Source organism: Pistacia vera, unplaced genomic scaffold (genome assembly GCF_008641045.1).
Source record: "Pistacia vera cultivar Batoury unplaced genomic scaffold, PisVer_v2 Contig160, whole genome shotgun sequence".
NCBI classification, from domain to species: domain Eukaryota; kingdom Viridiplantae; phylum Streptophyta; class Magnoliopsida; order Sapindales; family Anacardiaceae; genus Pistacia; species Pistacia vera.
In genome coordinates this window covers 1263798-1286292 of record NW_022195685.1, presented here as the reverse complement: position 1 = coordinate 1286292, position 22495 = coordinate 1263798, and the positions used below count along the sequence as shown (strand labels likewise).

The 22495-nt window shown below is 35.8% G+C and overlaps 1 protein-coding gene and 1 long non-coding RNA gene across 2 annotated transcripts; both read right to left on the bottom strand.

Annotated features, from left to right (window-relative positions):
• Positions 1-11765: 11765 nt before the first annotated feature.
• LOC116125206 lies at positions 11766-12978 on the bottom strand. Its single transcript, XR_004127296.1, has 7 exons — positions 12788-12978; positions 12631-12681; positions 12459-12536; positions 12269-12349; positions 12105-12176; positions 11916-11990; positions 11766-11804 (listed from the first exon to the last, which is right to left on the bottom strand). It is a non-coding gene; the product is annotated as an uncharacterized LOC116125206 (long non-coding RNA).
• Positions 12979-13283: 305 nt separating this feature from the next.
• LOC116125105 (NAC transcription factor ONAC010-like) lies at positions 13284-13871 on the bottom strand. Its single transcript, XM_031410827.1, has 3 exons — positions 13724-13871; positions 13376-13644; positions 13284-13289 (listed from the first exon to the last, which is right to left on the bottom strand). The coding sequence occupies exons 1-3, from the start codon at positions 13869-13871 to the stop codon at positions 13284-13286; spliced, it is 423 nt and encodes a 140-aa protein (XP_031266687.1).
• Positions 13872-22495: the final 8624 nt, after the last annotated feature.

Sequence of the window (22495 nt, the reverse complement as noted above, 5' to 3'; positions counted from 1 at the left end):
CAAGTATTACTTGTGTGAGTACGGTTTTTTATGACAGAAGGCATAAGTTGATACTAAGAGCAACCATAAGCCATGCGCATCCTTACCATTGAAGATGTAATTGGTGCAAAAGGATCATGAAACAAATTGTGATTTGATGGTAGCCCTGGTTCTACTTCCTGAAGTAAGAATAGATCAACAAGCGTTAATATTAATTGTGAGAATATAATTTGTTCATGAAGCATTAATAAGGTTATGCATGCACCCTCACCATTGAAGAAGTATTATCTGCAAATTCATAATTTCTCGTATCAAAGAAATTTTGATTTGATAGTATTCGAGGTTAATTCTTCCTGTAGTAAGCATCATGGACAACAAGCATTGATAGCGAGAATAAGTTTATCATGCACCACATGTATAAGTTGATACTAAAAACTACATAAGACAAGTGATCTTCCTTACCAAGGTAGAAGTATTTGTTGCAAAATAATTTCCTGTATCAGAAACCACACTATGATTTGATTGTAACTCAGATTCCACCTGAATTAAGAATTATAGAGAAACAAGAATTAATTGTTTGAACAGAAGATATCTATTTGTAATGAGAACTACCCATAAGATGCTTTTTTCTCACTTCCAAGAACTCATTGCCCAAGCAGTGAATCGACGGTTGCTGAGAGGATATCTGTGTGGATCCATTGGCGACTGACTGCCATGCAAAAAAAGAGTTGTGGACTATAGCCAATTACAGTCATTGATTGCATCAAATCTTGATAATGGCAGAGGTTCCACCTGAGGAATCACTCGTGAAGAAGCATTAAGCATTAGTTCGAAATATGTTCCTAAAGCAACAATGATTTCAAATATTAGCCTTCATGTGACTTGATATCAAAGACCGATTTCATCTGGAGTAAGAATTGCAAATACAGAAGCATTGAAATTTTAGACAAATATACTATAAACAATTTCACAGTAAATGCTTATCCTCACCATATCTATAGTAGTTAGGCTCTGCTTGAAGTTATAACATACAACATTCGTAGGAGTTGAGGTTCTACCTGTAGCCAAGCCCAGAAAAAATCATGCAAATGAAATGTGAAAAGCCCTGTATAACACCAAAAAATAAAATAAAATAACGGGTTTATCACCTAACATTACCTGGTATTTCTAACAACATAATATATTGGAATTTGAATCGAGATTGATATATGTATCTACTTACCTAGTAAATCTAGGGCTTTAAACTTGCAGATATATATGTGAAAACTCTAGAAACACAGTAAGAATTAGGTTTGTGGGATTTGAAGGAAAGAATTTGCTCTGCAAAGGGAAAAAGCATCACTTTTTGATATACATAACACGTGTGAAAGTGAAAGAGTTATTCTCTGTCCTTTTGTAATGGTTGGCAAGGTAATTAACATTGTTATTTAATAAAGATAAATCGTGAAAAGTAACAGCTAACTAACAGAGTAAAGTGACTCCCACCATCTGTCATTCCCACTTCCTTCTGTCTACTTCCATGGCAAGTAGTCTAAAATTTCAAACCATTCATTAATGCATCCGGCTCCCCTTCTCAGAGAAGTAGTTTCTGCTTTTTGTAGTTTTGCTCTGTTTTTACTGATCTTCTCCTTTGTATATTTGTTTTCCAAGTTGATACTGATCTTAAAACTGATGTATTTTAATAAATCGGGACAAGTAACAGCTTACTAAAAGAGTAAAGTGACTCCACCATTTGTCATTCCTACTTTCTTCTGTCTACTTCCGTGCAAGTAGTCTAAAATTTCAAACCATTCATTAATTTATCCGGCTCCCCTTCTCGGAGAAGTAGTCTGTGCTTTTTATAGTTTTGCTCTGTTTTTACTGATCTTTTCTCCTTTGTATATTTGTTTCCAAGTTGAAACTGATCTTAAAACTGATGTATTTAATGTTTCAAAGTGGAATTGAGAGCTCAAGTTATGCGATTATCATGTTTTTACATTAAGATGATCATAAAAACTTCTTGGCAAGGTGTATAGGTTGATTAATAAGTTTAAGATTATCATTCGGGTTTAAGGTTCTATCCCAATCTTAATGAAATTCTCACTCACAGCTCTTACCAGATTGTAGAGTAAGGTTTTATGTTATAGATTGGCTCTTGGAACAAAATAATAACAATCTTGACAGAAGCTATTTGAGAAGATAAAAACAATTAAATTCTAAGAGCAACATTCACTGGAGAAAATAGATGGAAATTCTAAGACAAATTCCATAATGGATTTTTGTACATGGACAGATGAATAGCATTCCCGTTAAACAAGCTCCCAAGTATCCAGAACTTGGCCATAATATTACATAGAAATACAAACTGACGAGTTAAAAAGCTCACAAAAAAGATGCAACCATTACTCTCAACAAGTACATATCTCGGAATACAGTAATACATTCTTACAATGATAATAAACCGCAGCAATACTATTCCCCTACGGAATTTCAATGTGGTTTACAGTCCACATGCTATTGCCGATGAAGCAGACAACAAAATCCTTATACAAAAAACAAAATGATCAAAGGTTAAAACGTATATAAAATGAGGTGTAAAAATTAACGCAGCCTTTCAGTAATTTCAATTATATAGAACATATAGCTCAAACAATGATCAGACAAGTAAAAAAGAGGAAATTTAATTGATATGCCTTCCCATGTTTCGAATTGAGAATATAACCTTGAAAAGGTTTTTGATTTATTTTTGGGTTTAAAAATCTGATGTGGCACACTTAAGCGTAATTAAAGCAGCAAAAAGGGTTAGGGTGAAAAGATTTAAACATTTTTGGGTTAAAGTATAATAAAAGGAAGTTGGTTTAAAATTTGAGAGGCAAAACACATTCCTCTCAGTTTCTCTTTTTCAAAACACGATTCAAACACCTTCCTCTCTCTCGTTTTTTCTTCCAATTTTCTGCCATTTCCCAATTTCTTTACTCTTTGCATTTTTGCCATTCCTGGCCATTCCTGGTTAAGTTACAATGGCTGAGATCCTAAAAGAAACAAAAAAAAACCCATCCACTCCCCAAATTGTTGGCACCACTGGATCTACCAAAAATGGAGAAGAAGAGGTTACAGTGGAACAACTTCCGATGACTGAAGTTGCTCTACCGGCAGAGGATACCCTGCCGGTAGAGGAGACATCACTGACAGAAGACATCTTGCTGGTAGAAGAAGGGACGACAAGATTTTAAATTGAAAATGAAGAGGAGGACGCCAACACAAATTCCAGCGAGGAGGTAGAAGAAGAGGAAGAACAGGTAATAATCTATATATTTTATGATTGCTTGTTGGTGCCAATTTAGGGATATTTCGTTGGTGTTTGTTGTTAAAGTCATTATTGCATATTGTCGAGCAGTTAGAGAGCATTGGGAGAGCGGGTGTTTTGGGCTTCTAGAGGACCAGAGAAGCAAAAGGAGGCCCTAGGGAGGTTGTTTATGGCAAGTTGGATGACTTTTGTTGGTAAAGAGAGCAAAATAGGGGGGCTGGGGGCTTGCCCTGCATATTATAGGGTTGTCCACGCGCAGCTAGCCCTACAGGGCTTGCCCTTCATCGTCTCTCTTGTACATTATACTAGCAAGAAACAAGAATTTGTCAAGCAAACAAGAGTACATTTTCTTCCTCTTTATTTTAGTCATTTGTTAACATTTTTGGTTGATTGTGCAATGCCATTGTCGAAGTACATAATTCAATTTTCCAAGGTAGATTATTGCATGTAATGCCAGCAAGAAACAAGAACCTGTCAAGCAAACAAGAGTTGGTTGCATACTCTTTCCAAGCCTCATGGTTCATGTCTTTTTTTGTCTATTATGATGAGGAATTTGACATTGCTTTTTCTACAGGTCTGGCGATTTGTTTATTAATGGTTCAAAAACTCTGAAGCAACGAAGGGAGGAAGAAAAGAAGGCATCTGAAGCTAGTGGAGATACAAAAGCATGGAATAGATTTGGCTGTGTTTTTTGAGCAGTAGAAAGTGTATTTAGTTAGAAAGGGTTGGCAGGATCTATTGAATCTTTAGAGTAGGGACTGAAAGTGTATTTAGTTGAGACAAAATGCATGTTTTGGTAGGTTGTTATTTTGGGAACTGCTGGAACTATCACTTTCTAGATTTCTTTATTGTATTTGCTTCTTGTTAATCAATATAATTTCTTCAGTTTTTTTCTTAATTGATTGTTTGGTGAGTGAGGATCTTGGTTGACAAATTTTTAGGCTGTTGTTTTATCAGTTTTTCTCTTAATTTGTTGAACACTTATTAGTGAATCAGAAAACAATTTTTTATTAGTGAATCAAAAAACAATTTTAATGGTTTTGATGAGTACTTTATGAGATTATCAAATTAGCCTTGATCGCTTAAGCGATAAAGGCTATCGCTTAGGCGATCAAGGTTTATCTATATTGGATCGCTTAACCGAGAGCTGAGATCACTTATGCAATCGTGTACTAAATGATTATATAGACACAAATTAACCTTGGTCGCTTAAGCGATGTGAGCTATCGCTTAAGTGATCAAGGCTCATATGCTGGATCACTTAAGTGAGAGTTGCATCGCTTAAGCGATCGTGTACTTGAGGATTATTTAGACATAAATTAGCCTTGGTCGCTTAAGCGATGTGGGTTATCGCTTAAGCGATCAAGGCTTATCTATGCTGGATCGCTTAAGCGAGAGCTAACATCACTTAAGAGATCGTGTACTTGAGGATTATTTAGACACGAATTAGCCTTGATCGCTTAAGTGATGTGGACTATCGCTTAAGTTATCAAGGCTTATATATGTTGGATCGCTTAAGCGACCAAGGCTTATATATGCTGGATCTCTTAAGCAATCGAGGCTTATATATGCTGAATCGCTTAAGCAATCAAGGCTTATATATGCTGAATCGCTTAAGCGAGAGCTACATCGCTTAAGCGAGAGCTAAATCGCTTAAGCGATTGTGTACTTAAGGATTATTTAGACACAAATTAGCCTTGATTGCTTAAGCGATGTGAGCTATCACTTAAGCGATCAAGGCTTATCTATGTTAGATCGTTTAAGAGAGACTGACATCGCTTAAGCGATCGTGTACTTGAGGATTATTTAGACACAAATTAGCCTTAGTCGCTTATATATGTTGGATCGCTTAAGCAAGAGCTGCATCGCTTAAATAATCGTGTACTTGAGGGTTATTTAGACACAAACTAGCCCTGATCGCTTAAGCGATGGGGGCTATCGCTTAAGCGATCAAGACTTATATATACTGGATAGCTTAAATGAGAGACGCATCGCTTAAGCAACCTTGTTTTTAATATGGATTATTTGACAACCCCATATTAAGTAACGTTAATGTTAACTTGGGACGTTCACAACATCACAAGATTCGGGAGAAAAGAAGCAAATTAGCCTTGATCGTTTAAGCGACATCGGTTATTAACACATATTAAGGTCATTTATGGAGGATTATTTGACAACCTAATTCCATCAACACATATTAAGGTCATTTAAGAAGATTATTACCATTAATTTAAACCTCGGACGTTCACAACATCAAAATATAACAGCTACGATATGTGACTAACAACCCTATGATACATGGAGAAATGTCGTAGCACACTAGTGTGACACGTTAGTAGAAACGTACCTCATTTCACAAATATGTATTTGAGAAGGATATAATTTCTCACTCATTCCACATTACGGAATATAATTTCTCACTCAAACGTTCACAATATCAAAAGATTGAGGAGAAAAGAAGCAAATTCGCCTTGGTCGCTTAAGCAACGTAGGCTATCACTTAAGCGATCACGACTTATCTATACTGGATCGCTTAAGCGAGAGCTGACATTGCTTAAGCGATTGTGTATTTGAGAAGGATTATTCTAAGTACAAAAGCAAATTACTTTTAATCGCTTAAGTGATAGCTCTCACTCATTCCACATTACGGAATATAATTTCTCACTCAAACGTTCACAATATCAAAAGATTGAGGAGAAAAGAAGCAAATTGGCCTTGGTCGCTTAAGCAATGTAGGCTATCGCTTAAGCGATCACGACTTATCTATACTGGATTGCTTAAGCGAGAGTTGACATCGCTTAAGCGATTGTGTATTTGAGAAGGATTATTCTAAGTTCAAAAGCAAATTACCTTTGATCGCTTAAGCGATGTCATCTTTCGCTTAAGCAATCCTGTACAGATAAATTTTGATCGCTTAAGCGATAGCTCTCACTCATTCCACATTACGGAATATAATTTCTCACTCAAATGTTCACAATATCAAAAGATTGAGGAGAAAAGAAGCAAATTGGCCTTGGTCGCTTAAGCAACATAGGCTATCGCTTAAGCAATCACGACTTATCTATACTGGATCGCTTAAGCGAGAGCTGACATCGCTTAAGCGATTCTGTATTTGAGAAGGATTATTCTAAGTACAAAAGCAAATTACCTTTGATCGATTAAACGATGTCATCTTTCGCTTAAGCAATCCTGTACAGATAAATTTTGATCGCTTAAGCGATAGCTCTCACTCATTCCACATTACGGAATATAGTTTCTCACTCAAATGTTCACAATATCAAAAGATTGAGGAGAAAAAAAGCAAACTGGCCTTGGTCGCTTAAGCAACGTAGGCTATCGCTTAAGCGATCACAACTTATCTATATTGGATCGCTTAAGCGAGAGCTGACATCGCTTAAGCGATTGTGTTTTTGAGAAGGATTATTCTAAGTACAAAAGCAAATTACCTTTGATCGCTTAAGTGATCCTATACAGATAATTTTTGATCGCTTAAGCGATAGCCTACGTCGCTTAAGCGACCAAGGCCAATTTTCTTTGTACTTGACTATTCCTTCTCAAATTCAAGATCGCTTAAGCGATGTTAGTTCTCGCTTAAACGATCCTGTATAGATAAGTTATAATTGCTTAAGCGATAGCCGACGTCTCTTAAGCGACCAAGGCCAATTTTTTTTGTACTTGACTATTCTTTCTCAAATTCAAGATTGCTTAAGCGATGTCAGCTCTCACTTAAGCGATCCTGTACAGATAAGCCGTGATTGCTTAAGCAATAGCCAACGTCGCTTAAGCGACCAAGAGTAATTTTATTTTTACTTGACATTTCCATCTCAAATTCAAGAAAATTAGCTTAAGCGATCATATATTGATAACATCTCAATATTGAATGAATTTATATGCACAATAACATCTCAATATTGAATTAATTTAGTAGCACAATAACAACTCAATATTGAATTAATTTAGTAGCACAATAAGAGCAACAATTAAGTAACTAGACGCATCCTTACTATCATATGTTCAAAACTTCAAACAAAAAGATATCCAATTGTCAACATAAAAAATTAAAAACAACAAAGCATTCATAACAAGTCCATGAGACGAAAAAGGTAAACTCATAAAGCACTCTTCAAAACAATTAAAATTGCTTTATGATTCACTAATAAGTCTTCAACGGTTGGCCTTAGCAACTCTCTCGATTTCATCATTCTTCTTGATGGCATAGCTGGGAATACAAGGATATAAAATTAGTTTAATGTACCACAAAAGATTGACATACAACCAAGAGAAACTAGTGAACAAGTAAACAGAACAACATCTAGCCACTCACCAAAATATTCAACACCCAAAACAACTTGTCTCATGTCTAGTAATAGCCAAGTGCCTATATTAATGCAAGAAAAAAAAATTATTAACCGATATATTAAGGGTTGACAGATTTTAAAAAGCATCTGTAAAGTCACTTAAGCGATCTGGTGTATCACTTACTGGATCGTTTAAGTGATCCAGTATATCGCTTAAGCGATTTGGTATAAATAAGCCTGATCGCTTAAGCAATCTGCTGCCATATATCTAATCGCTTAAGCGATCTACTACCATATACCAAACTTATACCAGATCGCTTAAACGATCTGCTGCTATATACTAGACTTATACCAGATCACTTAAGCGATATACCAAATCGCTTAAGCGATCAATTAGCTCTAGAATACATTTTCAGTTATCTCCACCTATAATCGGTGCTACCACCCCCAGCTACCCACAATGCAAGAAAATCATTAACAAATCTCACTCATTTCAACTTGTATTACATCAAACACAACCCAAGAACCTAAACCACTAAATAGAAATAATAACCCAAACCCAATCCATCATTAAATCTTTATAAATAGAAATATAAAATGCAAATAGGAGATACACATACTTGGACAAAATGTCAGGAGGAGGAAGAGGCAGATCTTTGGCGGAGAAGATGTTAATGGCAAAGGAAGAAAAATGTGTTAATGGCAGAGGAAGAAGAAGATGTAAACGAAGAAGAAGATCTTCGGTTTTGCTAAGAAAATACAACAACCACGGGAGGGCAGTTCCAACGCATTAATGGCAGGAGGGAGGAGGAAAATGAATTTGTTTTGGGTTTGGGTCTGTTTGCAACAATTTCAGGTTTTTGGGGACATAGTATAATTTTTAAAAGATTAGACAATACTCCTAATTAAAACATGATTAGTGCTTAATCATGTTTAATTACTCTTCATAAAAAATAAGGCTATTTAGTTAAGAGTTTGAAATTTGATAGCCTTTTAATTAAATTTAAACTCAATATGGTCATTTAATCAAAAACCCTTAGAAGCAGAGCTCTTATATTCCCAAAAGTGGTAGTATTGAGGGAGAGTGAGTATGGCATATGAAAAATGCTACGAGCACCGACGCTTTGCACCGAATTTTTATACCGAACGATGTGTCCACTAAATCAGACGAGTCACGTATCACGTTAACAAATATTATGTGAATGAACGGCCATTCATCAAATATGGACGACCGTCCATTGTTATTGGATGGTCGTTCATTTGAAATGGATTCCCGTCCATATTATATGGATGGTCGTCCACCTAGAATGGACGCTCATTCATAGTTTAAACTAAAAAAATTTGACCTAAATTGTTATGGACCCTGTTATCGACAGTCGTCCTCATAAGATGACGGGCGTCCATCTTTTAATATTAATTTTTTTTTAATTTATTTAATGCATTAATTGTGAATCCTAATTGAGTTAAGAATATGATACTTGTCCAATTACTTTGAATATAGACAAAAATTTAATGAAGCTTGTTCAATTACTTTGACTATTGACAAAAATAAATGTTGCTATCTTCATTCAATTTTTGGATTGAGCCAAAATTTGAATGTAAATTTTTTTAAATTAAACAATGGACAGACGTCCATCTAAAAGGGACGCCTGTCCATTGAATGTAAATTTTTAAAAAAAATTTGGAATGGGCGTCTATATAGTAAATATACACCCTCCATATAAGATGAACGGACGTCCATTATTTTTCTTTTAAATTTTTTTGATGATGATTGACGCTCGTCCATATAATATGAACGAGAATCCATTAAATATGAGCGAACATCTATAAATGTTGGACGACCTTTTATTCACGAAAGATTTTAGCGTTACATTACTCATGGCATATAAACCCGTTAAGAATCTTCAAACCCGTGGAGTAGAATACTGTATCGTTAGTTCTTTGTTGTAGAAGATGATGATGTGTTATTATCACGTCAGGTTACTATAGGTCCATTTTAATTAGAAAATAATATAAATATCCATTTTAAGAAGTTAAGTATGAAAAGATTAAAGATATGCATTTAGTAAGAATTTGAAGATTGATTGATAAATTCTTACGTTAGTACACGGGACCGTTAAGTAATGGTTGACGTCGAATCACAGTGTACGGAAATCGTTCCTTTGCAAGTCGTCTAGTCTATTTAGGCCCCACCATCTCCTTCTTCTAAGCTCTTACTTCTGATAGGTCTTCACTCTAGAATCTTCTCTTATCCATTTGTTATCTTTCTCTGCGCAAGTCGTCTAGTCTATTTACTTCTTCAGGATGTTTATCCTGTAAATTCCTTTGTGCAATCCGGGCATCTTCAAGCCCTCCATGAAACTGAGAGCTCGAGGAAGTACAGTTATTACCAAAGGCGCCGTTTGAGTACAAGGAGGAATAGGATCCTTCTTGTGGATTAGTTGGCCACGGTGGTGTGGGCACTGAGCTATGATTCAGCAAATAACGCTCAAATAGTGCAGTGAATTGCGCAAATAATTCTGCAACTTGTTGAGGATGTACCTGAAATACGAAAGAGGAGACAAAGCAAGCATTAGTTGTGTAAATAAGTTTTTTATATATGCACCATATATTTGTGTAGCATGATACTAAATCTACCATAACTCGTGCTTATCCTCACCATTAAACAAGTATTTGGCGCAAAATGATTTCTTGGATCAGAAAAGAAATTGTGATTTGATAGTAGCTGATCATGTGCTACCTGGAATAAAAATACAGATGAACAAGCATTTTAGTTGTGTAAATACATTTGTCATGGAAAATATTTTATTAAGTTAATACTGGAAACTATCATAAGGGAGCATTTTCATTCTCATACCATGGAAGAAGCATTTGGCACAAAATGATTTCTTGAATCATCAGAAACCAAATTCTGATTTGATAGTAGTTGAGATTCTACCTGTTGTAAATAAAAAACATCATCAACAAACAAGCATTAGTCCACTGTGAATCTGTTATTCATACACTACATCCATATATAAGTTGATTTAAAAGCTACTATGAGTCATGTGCATACTAACCATTGAAGAGGTAATTGGTGCATAATGATTTATTGGATCAAAAACCATATTTTGATTTGATAGTAGTTGAGGTCCCACCTGCCAAAGAAAAAAATTGAAAACAGACAAACTTGAACTGTGTGAATATATTTTTCATTTACCATATATATAACTTGTAATTACTGAAAAAAAAACCAGCATGTTCATCCTCACCATTGAAGAAGTACATGGTGCAAAATTATTCATTGGATCAAAAACCAAATTCTGTTTTGATAGTAGTTGAGATTCTACCTGCTGTAAATGAGAAACATCGACAAACAAGCATTAGTCCACTACGAATCTATTATTCATGTACTACTACATCCATATATAAGTTGATTTTAAAAATACTGATTTGTGCATACTCACCATTGAAGAGGTATTTGATGCATAATGATTTATTGGATCAAAAACCATATTTTGATTTGATAGTAGTTGAGGTCCCACCTACCGAAGAAAAAATTGAAAACAGACAAACTTGAACTGTGTGAATATATTTTTCTTTTACCATATATATAACTTGTAATTACTAAAAACCAACTAGCATGTTCATCCTCACCATTGAAGAAGTACATGGTCTAGAATTATTCATTGGATCAAAAACCAAATTCTGATTTGATAGTAGTTGAGATTCTACCTGCTGTAAATGAGAAACATCGACAAACAAGCGTTAGTCCACCGCGAATCTGTTATTCATGTACTACTACATCCATATATAAGTTGATTTACAAAATACTGTAAGTCGTGCATACTCACCATTGAAGAGGTAATTGATGCAAAATGATTTATTGGATCAAAAGCCATATTTTGAATTGATAGTAGTTGAGGTCCCACCTGCCGAAGAAAAAATTAATAGCAAACAAACATGAATTGTGTGAATATATTTTTCATTTACTATATATATATATACTTGTAATTACTAAGAACAGTCAGCATGTTCATCCTCACCATTGAAGAAGTACATGGTGTAGAATGATTCATTAGATCAAAAACCATATTGTGATTTGATGGTAATTGAGGTCTCACCTGTTGAAGTAAAAATTATAAACAAACAAGCATTAGCTGGTTGAATATATTTTTCATGCGCAATTATAAGTTAATACTGAAAACAACCAGCATACTCTTACTAACCATTAAAGAATCCAAATTTTGATGTGGTAGTAGCTGAGGTTGAAGCAAAAATCATATAGAAACAAGTATTAGATTTATATGCAACAATATGTTCATGTACCATATATATGTGTATATGCTCATACTAAACAAAATTATCCTTACCATTGAAGTATTTGGCACAAAATGATTTCTGAGATCAAATTCCATATCGCGATTTGATAGTAGTTGAGGTTGTACCTAAAGTAAAGAATCATATATAGACCAACAAGTATTACTTGTGTGAATACGGTTTTTGATGACAGACAGCATAAGTTGATACTAAAAGCAACCATAAGCCATGCGCATCCTTACCATTGAAGATGTAATTGGTGCAAAAGGATCATGAAACAAATTGTGATTTGACAGTAGCCCAGGTTCTACTTCCTGAAGTAAGAATAGATAAACAAGCGTTAATATTAATTGTGAGAATATAATTTGTTCATGAAGCATTAATAAGGTTATGCATGCATCCTCACCATTAAAGAAGTATTATCTGCAAATTCATAATTTCTCGTATCAAAGCCCAAATTTTGATTTGATAGTAGTCGAGGTTCTTCCTGTAGTAAGAATCATAGACAACAAGGATTAATTGCGAGAATAAGTTTATCATGCACCATATATATAAGTTGATACCAAAAACTACACAAGACACGTGATCTTCCTTACCAGGGTAGAAGTATTTGTAGCAAAATAATTTCCTGTATCAGAAACCAAACTGTGATTTGATTGTAACTCAGATTCTACCTGAAATAAAAATTATAGAGAAACAAGAATTAATTGTGTGAACAGAAGATATCTATTTGTAATGAAAAGTTCCCATAAGATGATTTTTTCTCACTTCCAAGAACTCATTGCCCAAACAGTGAGTCGACGGTTGCTGAGATTCTACCTGAAGCAAAAATCATAGATAAACAAGTATTAGATCTTGATACTTTCCTCCTGCATTATGTATTACTTGATGTTGAAAAGTTTCCGAGACACATGCTCTATCTCACCTCTGTAGAAGTTTTTTCTGCATAGGTTTCAGCATCAGAAGCCAAACGGTGACTCGGTTGACCATCATCGGGAGTTGAAGTATTAGGCTTGCCCGTTGGATTTTTTTCTACGTAGCGGAAAACAAAATCCTTCTGCAAAACAAATGATAAAAGTGAAATGTGTTGGATCGTCTAGAATGCTTTAGTACATACTCACCAAAGGAGAAAACAGAACAAAAAAACTTTAATTCATCATAATAACTTGTATCCAGACTCACGTCTGTGAGTAATTTTCACAATATATGTGGTTTCAGCAGAGAACATAGCTCAATTTTTTTTACCAAATTTCCACGGATATTGCTCACTACTGTAATAAAAAATTAAAGTAGATACAAATATAGTTTTTTTTATCAAGCTCATCCATCATCATTTCAATCTTCAACCAGTAAATGAGTAATACAAAAAAACAGAGTATATGAAAACCAGTAGATGAAGATTTATGTTTAATAGATAAAATTCAACACTAAAGCATAAATTAAGACAACTCATAATAAGTAATGAAGTTGAGTAAACTCCAAAAATGAGAAATGAAAACAGAAAGCAATACACCTTATAACGAGAGTCGTCATCATCAACATAGTACTCGTGCATAACCCAGTCAGTCTTGATCTTCTGCTTAGGTAAACCACCACGTTTATAGTAAACATAATTCTTTTTGCCACCGATTCCCTTGCCAGTACTTTTATCCCTGACTTCACGATCGTTACCTGTTTTTTCCCAGTTTCCATTTGTTAGGTGGGCTTGTTTACCCTTTACGTTCTTATATGGTTCAGAGAAAAAGGGCCACGCTTGTTCATCGCAGTTTATCTTTGAAAGTTCTGCATCACAATTAAATTCACATAAAAAAATGCTTCTGATATCTGACTAACTGATTATTGATATCTTGAATCCACTTACCAGGCAACTCAGAGGGATCACGCTTGAAGATATCAAGTTCATTAATCTCGTCGGGTACAGAAAATTCAGGGTCAAGCCTCTTCTTCTTGAGGAGACGGATGATCTCAATTTCCAGCTTCCGGCCCATGAATGCTACAAGAGAGGCCATAGATATCTGATTCAGCAGAAGTAGTGAGAAGAAGACAAGTAAGAGAGCTGGCTATCTCTGGTCTCTGATTGGGAAGATTTAAGCTTTGACTACACGCTAAGCTTCCTATGTGCACAAATTGGGTACTGTTGAATGAGGTTATAACAGCAAGAGAATCTTAAAAGTTAAAACCACGTTGACTGAATATTACTTCTATAAATATTTATAATTATAATTTCAGTTAAAAAGTTGGGAAATAATATAAATAGTTATATATTAATCAAATAATAAATTTGGTCTTGGAAGTCAAAGATAACAAGAAAATAACAAAAGTAGACATCTTTTAAAAATTTAGAATAATTTAGAATATGCAGGTTAAAGTGAACTAGAAGCAATGTTTCGAAAATCGGACCGGCCTTGACCCATTCAAGGATCCGTTTTATGGTTTGATAGGTTGGATCGGTCGATTATACCGTATTCTATAAAATTATATTTTAGTATCTAAATGTTTGAAATCCATCAAAAATAATCCTAAATAATTACGCATGACTCCCTTAAGGTTTGAAATCTATCCAAAATACACTTGTCGCGTGAAGAGACTAGTGAGTGGTGGCGGCAGCGACGATTGATGGCCAATCGAAGTTTGGAATCATGGGGCTTTTGATGTATAGGTTTCGGCGAATCTTATGGTGGCGACAGGGAGTTCTACCGGCACCGAAATTTTCCAGAATCAAGAAGAAAGGTCAACAGTTGTGTGAACAATGGTGGACGACGATCGACGGCCAATTGAAGTTTGGAATGATGGGGCCTATGACGTAGAGGTGCCGACGAATCTTACGGTGGTGTTAGGGAGTTATAACGGTGTCAGAATTTGCCAGAATCAAGAAATAAGGTTGACGGTTACGCGAACGATTTTTGGACAGCGAGCGACGAAAGGCTGGATGGCGGCCACTGAAAATGGATGGGTTTTGTCGTGGAGATGTTGTCAAGTCTTATGATGGTATTATCTCCCTCGAACGATGCCGGAATCCGATGGGATTGAATCACAATTAGACTGCGATTGGACTATGATTCGACACTATTCCGATGGTCCAACCACAGCTCAATCTGGTTTGATTAAGAATACCAGTTTTTAGAGGACACTGGATTGGAGATGACGCCGGTTCTTAGTTGAATCGGTCTGACCAGCCGGTCTGATCCAGTTTTCAGAGCACTGACTAAAAGAGCATTAATTGATAATAATTAGAGCGCGCCATTAAGTAACGGTTTATGAAGTGCGAAGGAGGAAAAAAAAAAAAAAAAACTATTTTCAAGCGTGAATGTTGAAAATTAACCTAGTCCAAAGTAAGAAGACCCCACCATGACTCTTGAACCATTTTTTTCCAATTCTACGGTTCCTAATCCTACATTATCTGTTATCCATTAATACTTGCTTTACACCATCCTCTCACACCATTCTCTCACATCATGACATGGCAGTCCACATGACAATGACACCTCATCTGCCACATCATCGAGCTGCCAAGTCATTTCCCACCAATTTTTCTTTTAATTTTTTTTGCAAATTCTGAAATTTGAAACAAAATTTCCCTAAAACAAACGGGGCAGTTTACTCAAAGGACATCTCAAGTTTGCATTTAATTAAAAGGCTATCAAGTTTTAAAGTGTTAACTAAATAGCCATATTATTGATTAAGGGTAATTAGTGCTTAATTAGGATTAATGAAGTATTATGTAATCTTTTCAAAATTATACTATATTCCCACAACCCCGAAATTGTTGCAAACAAACCCAAAACACTTGGGTGGCAAAAATTGATTTTGAAAAACTTTTGCGTGGGAAACGGTCATTAGCCACACTTGGGTGGGAGGAAAAAAGTCGTTTACTCGAAAATATTATATATATATACTATTATCATATATAAACTTTTCAAGTGTGAATGTTGAAAATTAACACTATAATCCAAAAGTAAGAAGACCTCACCGGATCTTGATAGCCAATTTTTTTTTTTCCAATTCTACTGTCTACATGCTACATCACTTTCTTTATAGAATGTTCTTTGGGCTGATAAGTCACAAATATAGTAGGTAATCCACTTAGATGGGTTAAATCTTACCATTTGACCACAAGACTAGTTCCACGGTCTAAGAATAAAGGTGTTTTGTGTATATTTGTGTTTTAAATTAATGAGGAGATGTTAGCATTGGTGTATTTTGGTGGGAGCAACACCAGTAACATATTGTATTATCGATTTGGGTACAACAGAAATTAAAATGCAATACGAATTTTAGTGAAACGTCTTTAAATAGGAATCATTCCCATTAAACAAGCTCCACTGTCTGGGTCTTTGCCCATTTCTATAACATACAGATAGGAAAAAAAGATGAGGGTTTTCAAGTGTTTTAAACAACAAGCCCTAAAAGAAAAGAGTCATTATCTCAGAACCATTACAAAAACACCATTTAAAGTAAAACATTGAGTAAAACATTTTACAATGTCATATGTTGGAATGGTGACCACTTCAAACAATGAGGTCAAGTCGGAGGTCTCGCTTGAGGGCACATGCTCGAGGTTGCCCGTGATGGTTGCAGCTCAGGGTCCTAACTAGTGGCTGCGCGATGAGGGGGGGTCAAAGGGGGCAACAGCCTCGGGACTTGTAAGCGCGTTGGCTTATACCATGTATAGCCGCGGTAGATTCTTTAGGATGTCAGAACTCCTCAGAAGGTTGGGCTAGGAAAAAATACGGATCCCAGTTGTAGTAGGTTCTATCATAACCTAGTATATAAAGACATTATTCTATTGTATGAGGCATAGACAAATGAATAGAAATCCATTCATTGTAACGAGAGAGGTGAGAAAAATATTTAAATAATATTGACTCTGCTGGAACGTAGTAGCCTGAATTGGGTGAATTAGATATAAAGCGCACGTGTTTTTTTTGCTCTTTCTCTTACTAGTTGATTGGTGATGTATGATGCCAAATTCTTCTATAGGTACCTATCTACTTAGGTGTTAGTAAGGGTATTTTGTATTCTCAAGGACTTAGGGTTGTAGTATATAAACTCCCTAAGGTCATGGTGAGATTTACTCTATTCCTCTTTATCGTTTCTTCCTGAAATCTATTGGGAAGAGAACGAGAGAGTAGATTTGTAATGAGACTTTGATATAGTGGTTATCCCCATCTTCTGCCCAATGTTTTTCCCAATTGAGTTCCACGTAAAATCCTTATGTCACTGGTTTTATTTTTCTCACTTTTTCATTTGACTTTCATAGTTTTGGGTATTCATAACCAAAATTGTTATCAAAGCTTGGTAATGGCGTCTACTTCAGGATTCGGCACATGACTGGATTATTTTATCCTCTAAGGCTGAAATGAGAAGTTTGATGGTACAACAAGCTGGCAATCTGGCAAGTCAGAATGCTGGTACGTGTCGACAAAGAAGGGATCAAGAAGGCAATGCGAGAGAAGGAAGAGGAAGCATGGGACTATGACATATGCTGAATGAGAGGATATGGTGAAAAATCCTTTTCAATCATCAAGCTAGCATTGGACTTCGATGTACTCAGAGCGATATTGGAAGTGAAGATAGTAGCGGAAAACATGGAAAAAAAGGTGGGAATAAGACCCAACAAAATCTCTCAGAACAAGCTACAATTAAAGCAAAGTCTTTGCAACATGTGCAAATGTTAGACGGCAGTTTCTTAAATTCACATCTAGCTAAATTTTCATCAATAATTACAAAGACTTAATGTAAATTGATGTGAAAAAATGGGATGGAGGATCACGCGTTTTTATGTTATGTTATTGGCTACATCTATAAAATTTCAGAGGACACTATGATTATGTAGAGGTGAACTGTCCCTAGAAAAAAGGTTAAGTCAAATTTAGAAACAAAGAAAAGATGATAAAAATTTGGTAGTAATGAAGGAGTAATCAGAGGGGAGTGTTTGTGGATAGAGAAGAATTAAGGAGAGAAATCAAATTCAGGAAAGTCTAAGTCTAAGTCTTAGACAGGAAGAATTGACATGTAATTATGCAAGAAGAAGGACAATATTAAGATCACCTATTTCAAATTGGAAGAATAAGCAAGAGGCGATGACAATAGTCTAAGTCAAAAGAAGCAAATATTGCAAAGGGGGGGGGAAAGATAATAATGGTGAAAGCTATGTGTGAATGCAACTAAACACGATTTTGAGACAAATTGGGTCATGGATATATGAGGCCCACACTATCTGATACTAACAAAGAGTGTTTGTAAACTTATGTAGCCGTTCAAGGACGTGTGTTTCTTGGAAATGATCAAGTATGTAAGGTGGCTGGTTATAGGCACAATAAATATTGAGGGGGGTGGTTTAGAACAATTTTGGATGTTAAACACATTCCAAACTGAAGGACGAATTTGCTTTCTTTGGGGTCTCTAAGAAGAATAGGCTGCAAGTTTAGGTGTGAAGATGAGTGGTCAAAGTGTCAAAGGGTGCTTTGGCAGTGATGAAGGCAAAGAGATTTGGCAATTTGTATTTTAACAAGGATCTACAGTATTGGTTCAGAGTTGTTATCAATTCTTCATCTGATTCAAATACACCAAAACTATGGCATATGAGCTTGGTCACATGAGGAAAAAGGTGATGACAACATGAAGTAAGAGAGGTTTGATGGTGTGGACCCAACAAAACAGGAGTTGGCGTTCTGAGAGCATTGCGTTATTGGGAAATAGAAGAGATTGAGCTTTAGCAAACCATACACAAGACAAAGGGAACTCTAAGATACATCCATTTAGATCTAGGGGCCATATCAAGTTCATTCTAAAGGTACTAAGCTAAGTACATGTCATTTGCATTGATGATTCTCTAGACTAGTTTGGGCATATTTCCTGAAAGGAGAAGAGTCAAGTGTTTGAAAACTTCAAAGCAATGGAAGACTTTTGTTGAAAAAGCAAACATGTAATACTATCAAAAGGCTTAGAATAGACACCGAGCTTGAGTTTGTAATGAAACAAGTCAAGGAGTTCTGTAGAAATAAAGGCCATTGCAAGGACATACAATCGGTTAAGGAGCTCCATAGCAAAAAGAAGTTGCAGAAAGGATGAACAAAACAAACTGAGAAAGTTCGATGTATGATTTGAAATGCAAGCTTGGGAAGGAGTTTTGGGCTGAAGCAGTAAACACAACAGTTTGGCTAGCTTAATCACTCTCCCAAAACATCCATTGAGTCCGCATTAAGAGGTAGTTGGTAAGGCCGCGGAGTATCTATATGAGAGTTTTGGTTGTCCTGCATATGCTAATGTAAATGACAGGAAACGTGAACAAGCGCAAAGAAGTGGTGTGTTCTTGGGTATTCATTCTACTGTGAAGGATATAGATTATGGTATCCATATCAGAGAAGTCTTAAGTAGTCAGAGATGTGACATTGATAGTCTCCATACTCAAAGACAAAGGAAGTAGAAGCAAAAAAAGACACTTGTTAGGTCAAGGAGAAAGATTCAAGAACATGTGGTTTGCAGGTTGGCTTAGCCTACACAATCTCTAGTTTCTATTCTAACTCAGAAGGTGATCATCAAGTTGTTGAAGCAAAGCTCAGAAAAATCTGGAGGAGATTCGGAAGGACAACAAGAGTAGTATGATAGCCTTCCCAAAGATAAACCCAGAAGAACCATAAACCACCAGACGATATGGCTATTCAAATTTTGTTTATTGCCTGGGCATAGCCGAAGAGGTGGAATACAGTGCACCTGGAAAGCTATAAAGAAGCCATATCTTATTGAAGATGTTGCGAGTGGATCTTAGCTATGCAAGACGAAATGCAGGTCCTTGCAAAGAATCAATACATGGGATTACTTGTAAAGCTCTTGAGAAGAAAGAAGATGTTGGCATGCAAGTGGGTATATAAAAGGAAGATTGATAATTCAAGTGCCACAGATGTCGAGATACAAGGCCAGGTTAGTGGTAAAGGTAAAGTAGATACAGTTATTGATTAAGATGTTTCTACCAGATTGTTGAGCATTAGCTTCATTCGTGTTTATTGTCTTTGGTGCTATGAATGAAGTTTGAAAAAGGGGCTTAGAAACAAATAGATGTGAAAACTGCATTTTTGCTACGGTGTCTTGAGGACCAGATTTATATGCAGCAACAGGAAGTTAGGGAAGGCCCTGGTGAAAGAAAAACCGTGTTGTTTGTGAAAAAGTCTTGTATTGGCCTTAAGCAGTAAGTCACCCTAGATAGTGGGTATAAAAGATTTGGTCTGTCATGGGATATTGAGTAAGAGATCCAATTAGTGATAATGGTGTGTATTTCAAGAGGCTTAAGATGGTACTAATATGTAGCCATGCTATAGTGGATGAATATGTTAGTTGCAGCATCTAACAAGACGGAAATCAAGAAGGTAAAACAACAGTTGAGTTTTGAGTTTGATATGAAAAACTTGGGAGTGCCAAACAGAAATTCTTGGGACTAGGGAGATCATCAGAGACAAAAAAATAATGGCGATGTTATCTTTCACAGGAAGGTTTTCACAAAAAAAAGTATTAAGTAGGTTTGGTATGAAAAGGGCTAAAGCCATTGTCTCCTCTCTTGCCGCTTATTTAAATTGTCAACAGACTTGTTCCTACCACAGATAAGGGACATAAGGTAACAGTCATGATTCCATATGCAAGCAGTTGAGGGCTTATGTATTCGATGGCCATGTACCCAGACCAGATATTTCACAAGCTATTGGAGTTGTAAGCAGATATTTGGCTCATTCAGGGCAAAAACCTTGGGAGGTAGCAAGTGTATCCTTAGATACTTGGCAGGCACCATAGAATGCATGTTGGGAGTCTGGTAGGAGTGGGACGGTTGATAGGTTTTGTGGACGAGGACTAGGCAGGAGATCTTGATAAGAGAAGATCATGACAAGAGATGTGTTCCACATGGGAGGATGTGCTATCTTGGGAAAGCTACCCTCCAATCTACAGTTGCTTAGTCTACTAAAAAAGAGAATATATGGCCAATTGTAGAGGCAGTCAAAAAAGGCAATTTGGCTAAGAAATTTTAATTAGTGAAATTACTTTCAAGTCTATTTCTACATACCTCATGTGATAGGTCAAAGTGCAATCACTTAACTAAGGATCAGAGGTCTCATGAGAGAGCCAAGCTTTTGATGTAAAATATCAATTTGTTCGGGATGTGTTGCTAGGAGGCGATTTTAAATCCAAAGATTAGTATCGACAGAGAATCCAGAGAAGAATACAGCAGACATGCTACCAGCCTTGGCTGTTACGAAGTTCAGCTTGCTGAACCCTTAGTTGGCATCAGTATTGAAATAACCCTTAAGGGGTTTTTGGAAGAGGTGGAGAATCAAAGTCACTCATTGTTGATGTTTCGAATTGTGTCAAGGTGGAGATTGTGGGATGTGGTGACGCACATTCTTCTATATGGCCTTATCTACTTAGGGTTTAGTAAGGGATTTGTGTCTGCTTAAGGACTTTAGTATATAAAACTCCTTCTTTTAAAAAAAAAAAAAAAAAAAAAAACAAAAAAAATGTCATTGGTGAGATACACTTAGTCCTCTTTATTTTTTTCTTCCTGAAATCTATTGAGAAAAGGGGAAAGCAGATTTGTAATCAAACTTTGTTAAGTGGATTTCTCATCTTTGCCTGTGGTTTTCCAATTTGAGTTCCATGTAAATCCTTGTGTCACTTGTTGATATTCTCCTTGATGCATTGATCATGTTTGGGTATATTTCATAACATGTATTTGGGTGTGGTTAATTGTTCTTTGATTCCACTGTCTTGTGTTCTTTCAAATAACAATTAATATTATCTCTTGAAAATTAAGTGAAGCAAGAGGAATGTCGACAAAATAGCAGCCATGAAAGCGTTGGTGTTATCAATGTCTGTATCAGCATAAAGGCGTCTGTCCAATTACTTTCTCAGGTATTTATCTGGAAATTCCTTATGCAATCCACAATTCTTCAGCTCTCATGAAACTGAGAAACTCAACAAAGTACAGTTATTATTGTTAAAAATAGGGAATTATGCTCGGATACCATGTTGAGAATTGGAAACGAAAAAAATAAAATAAAGAACAGTAATAACAAAATACAAGGCACCGATATTTTACGTGGTTCGGCAAACTCACCTACCTTCATAGATGAGGAGATCCATTATAATTATATGAGTAAGAAACAGGCGCTCATCAAATCATAACCTAGTACATGTACTAGGTGGACATCCGAGTAATATAGTATTAATACATATGGCTATTTTCCCGATAATAAACGTGGTACCCTTAAATTAAAAGCCCTTGTATTCTACATTCTCTCTTTTCTTTACGTCCCTCGTCATACATTGAATTGGTTCTAGCTCCTATTTATAGGTGTGGTTTATGGGACCATCCAACTTCTAATTAGGATTCATGTTCCATTACGAATGAACTCCCATATTTACTTATTCTCCTAAACCAATTCTATTCCCTTATTATCTGCAATAAAAAAGGAAAACAATTTTCTCAAATTACAAATTCTTAATCTAGAAATTTGCTAAAAATTAAATTCCTTTTTCTGCTTTGTTTGCTTTTCTTCATCAATTACCAAAAGTGTTCACATTCCAACATCCTCTGACAACCTTTTGGTATTGGACTCAAAGCTTGTTTTCATCTCTTAACTCTTTA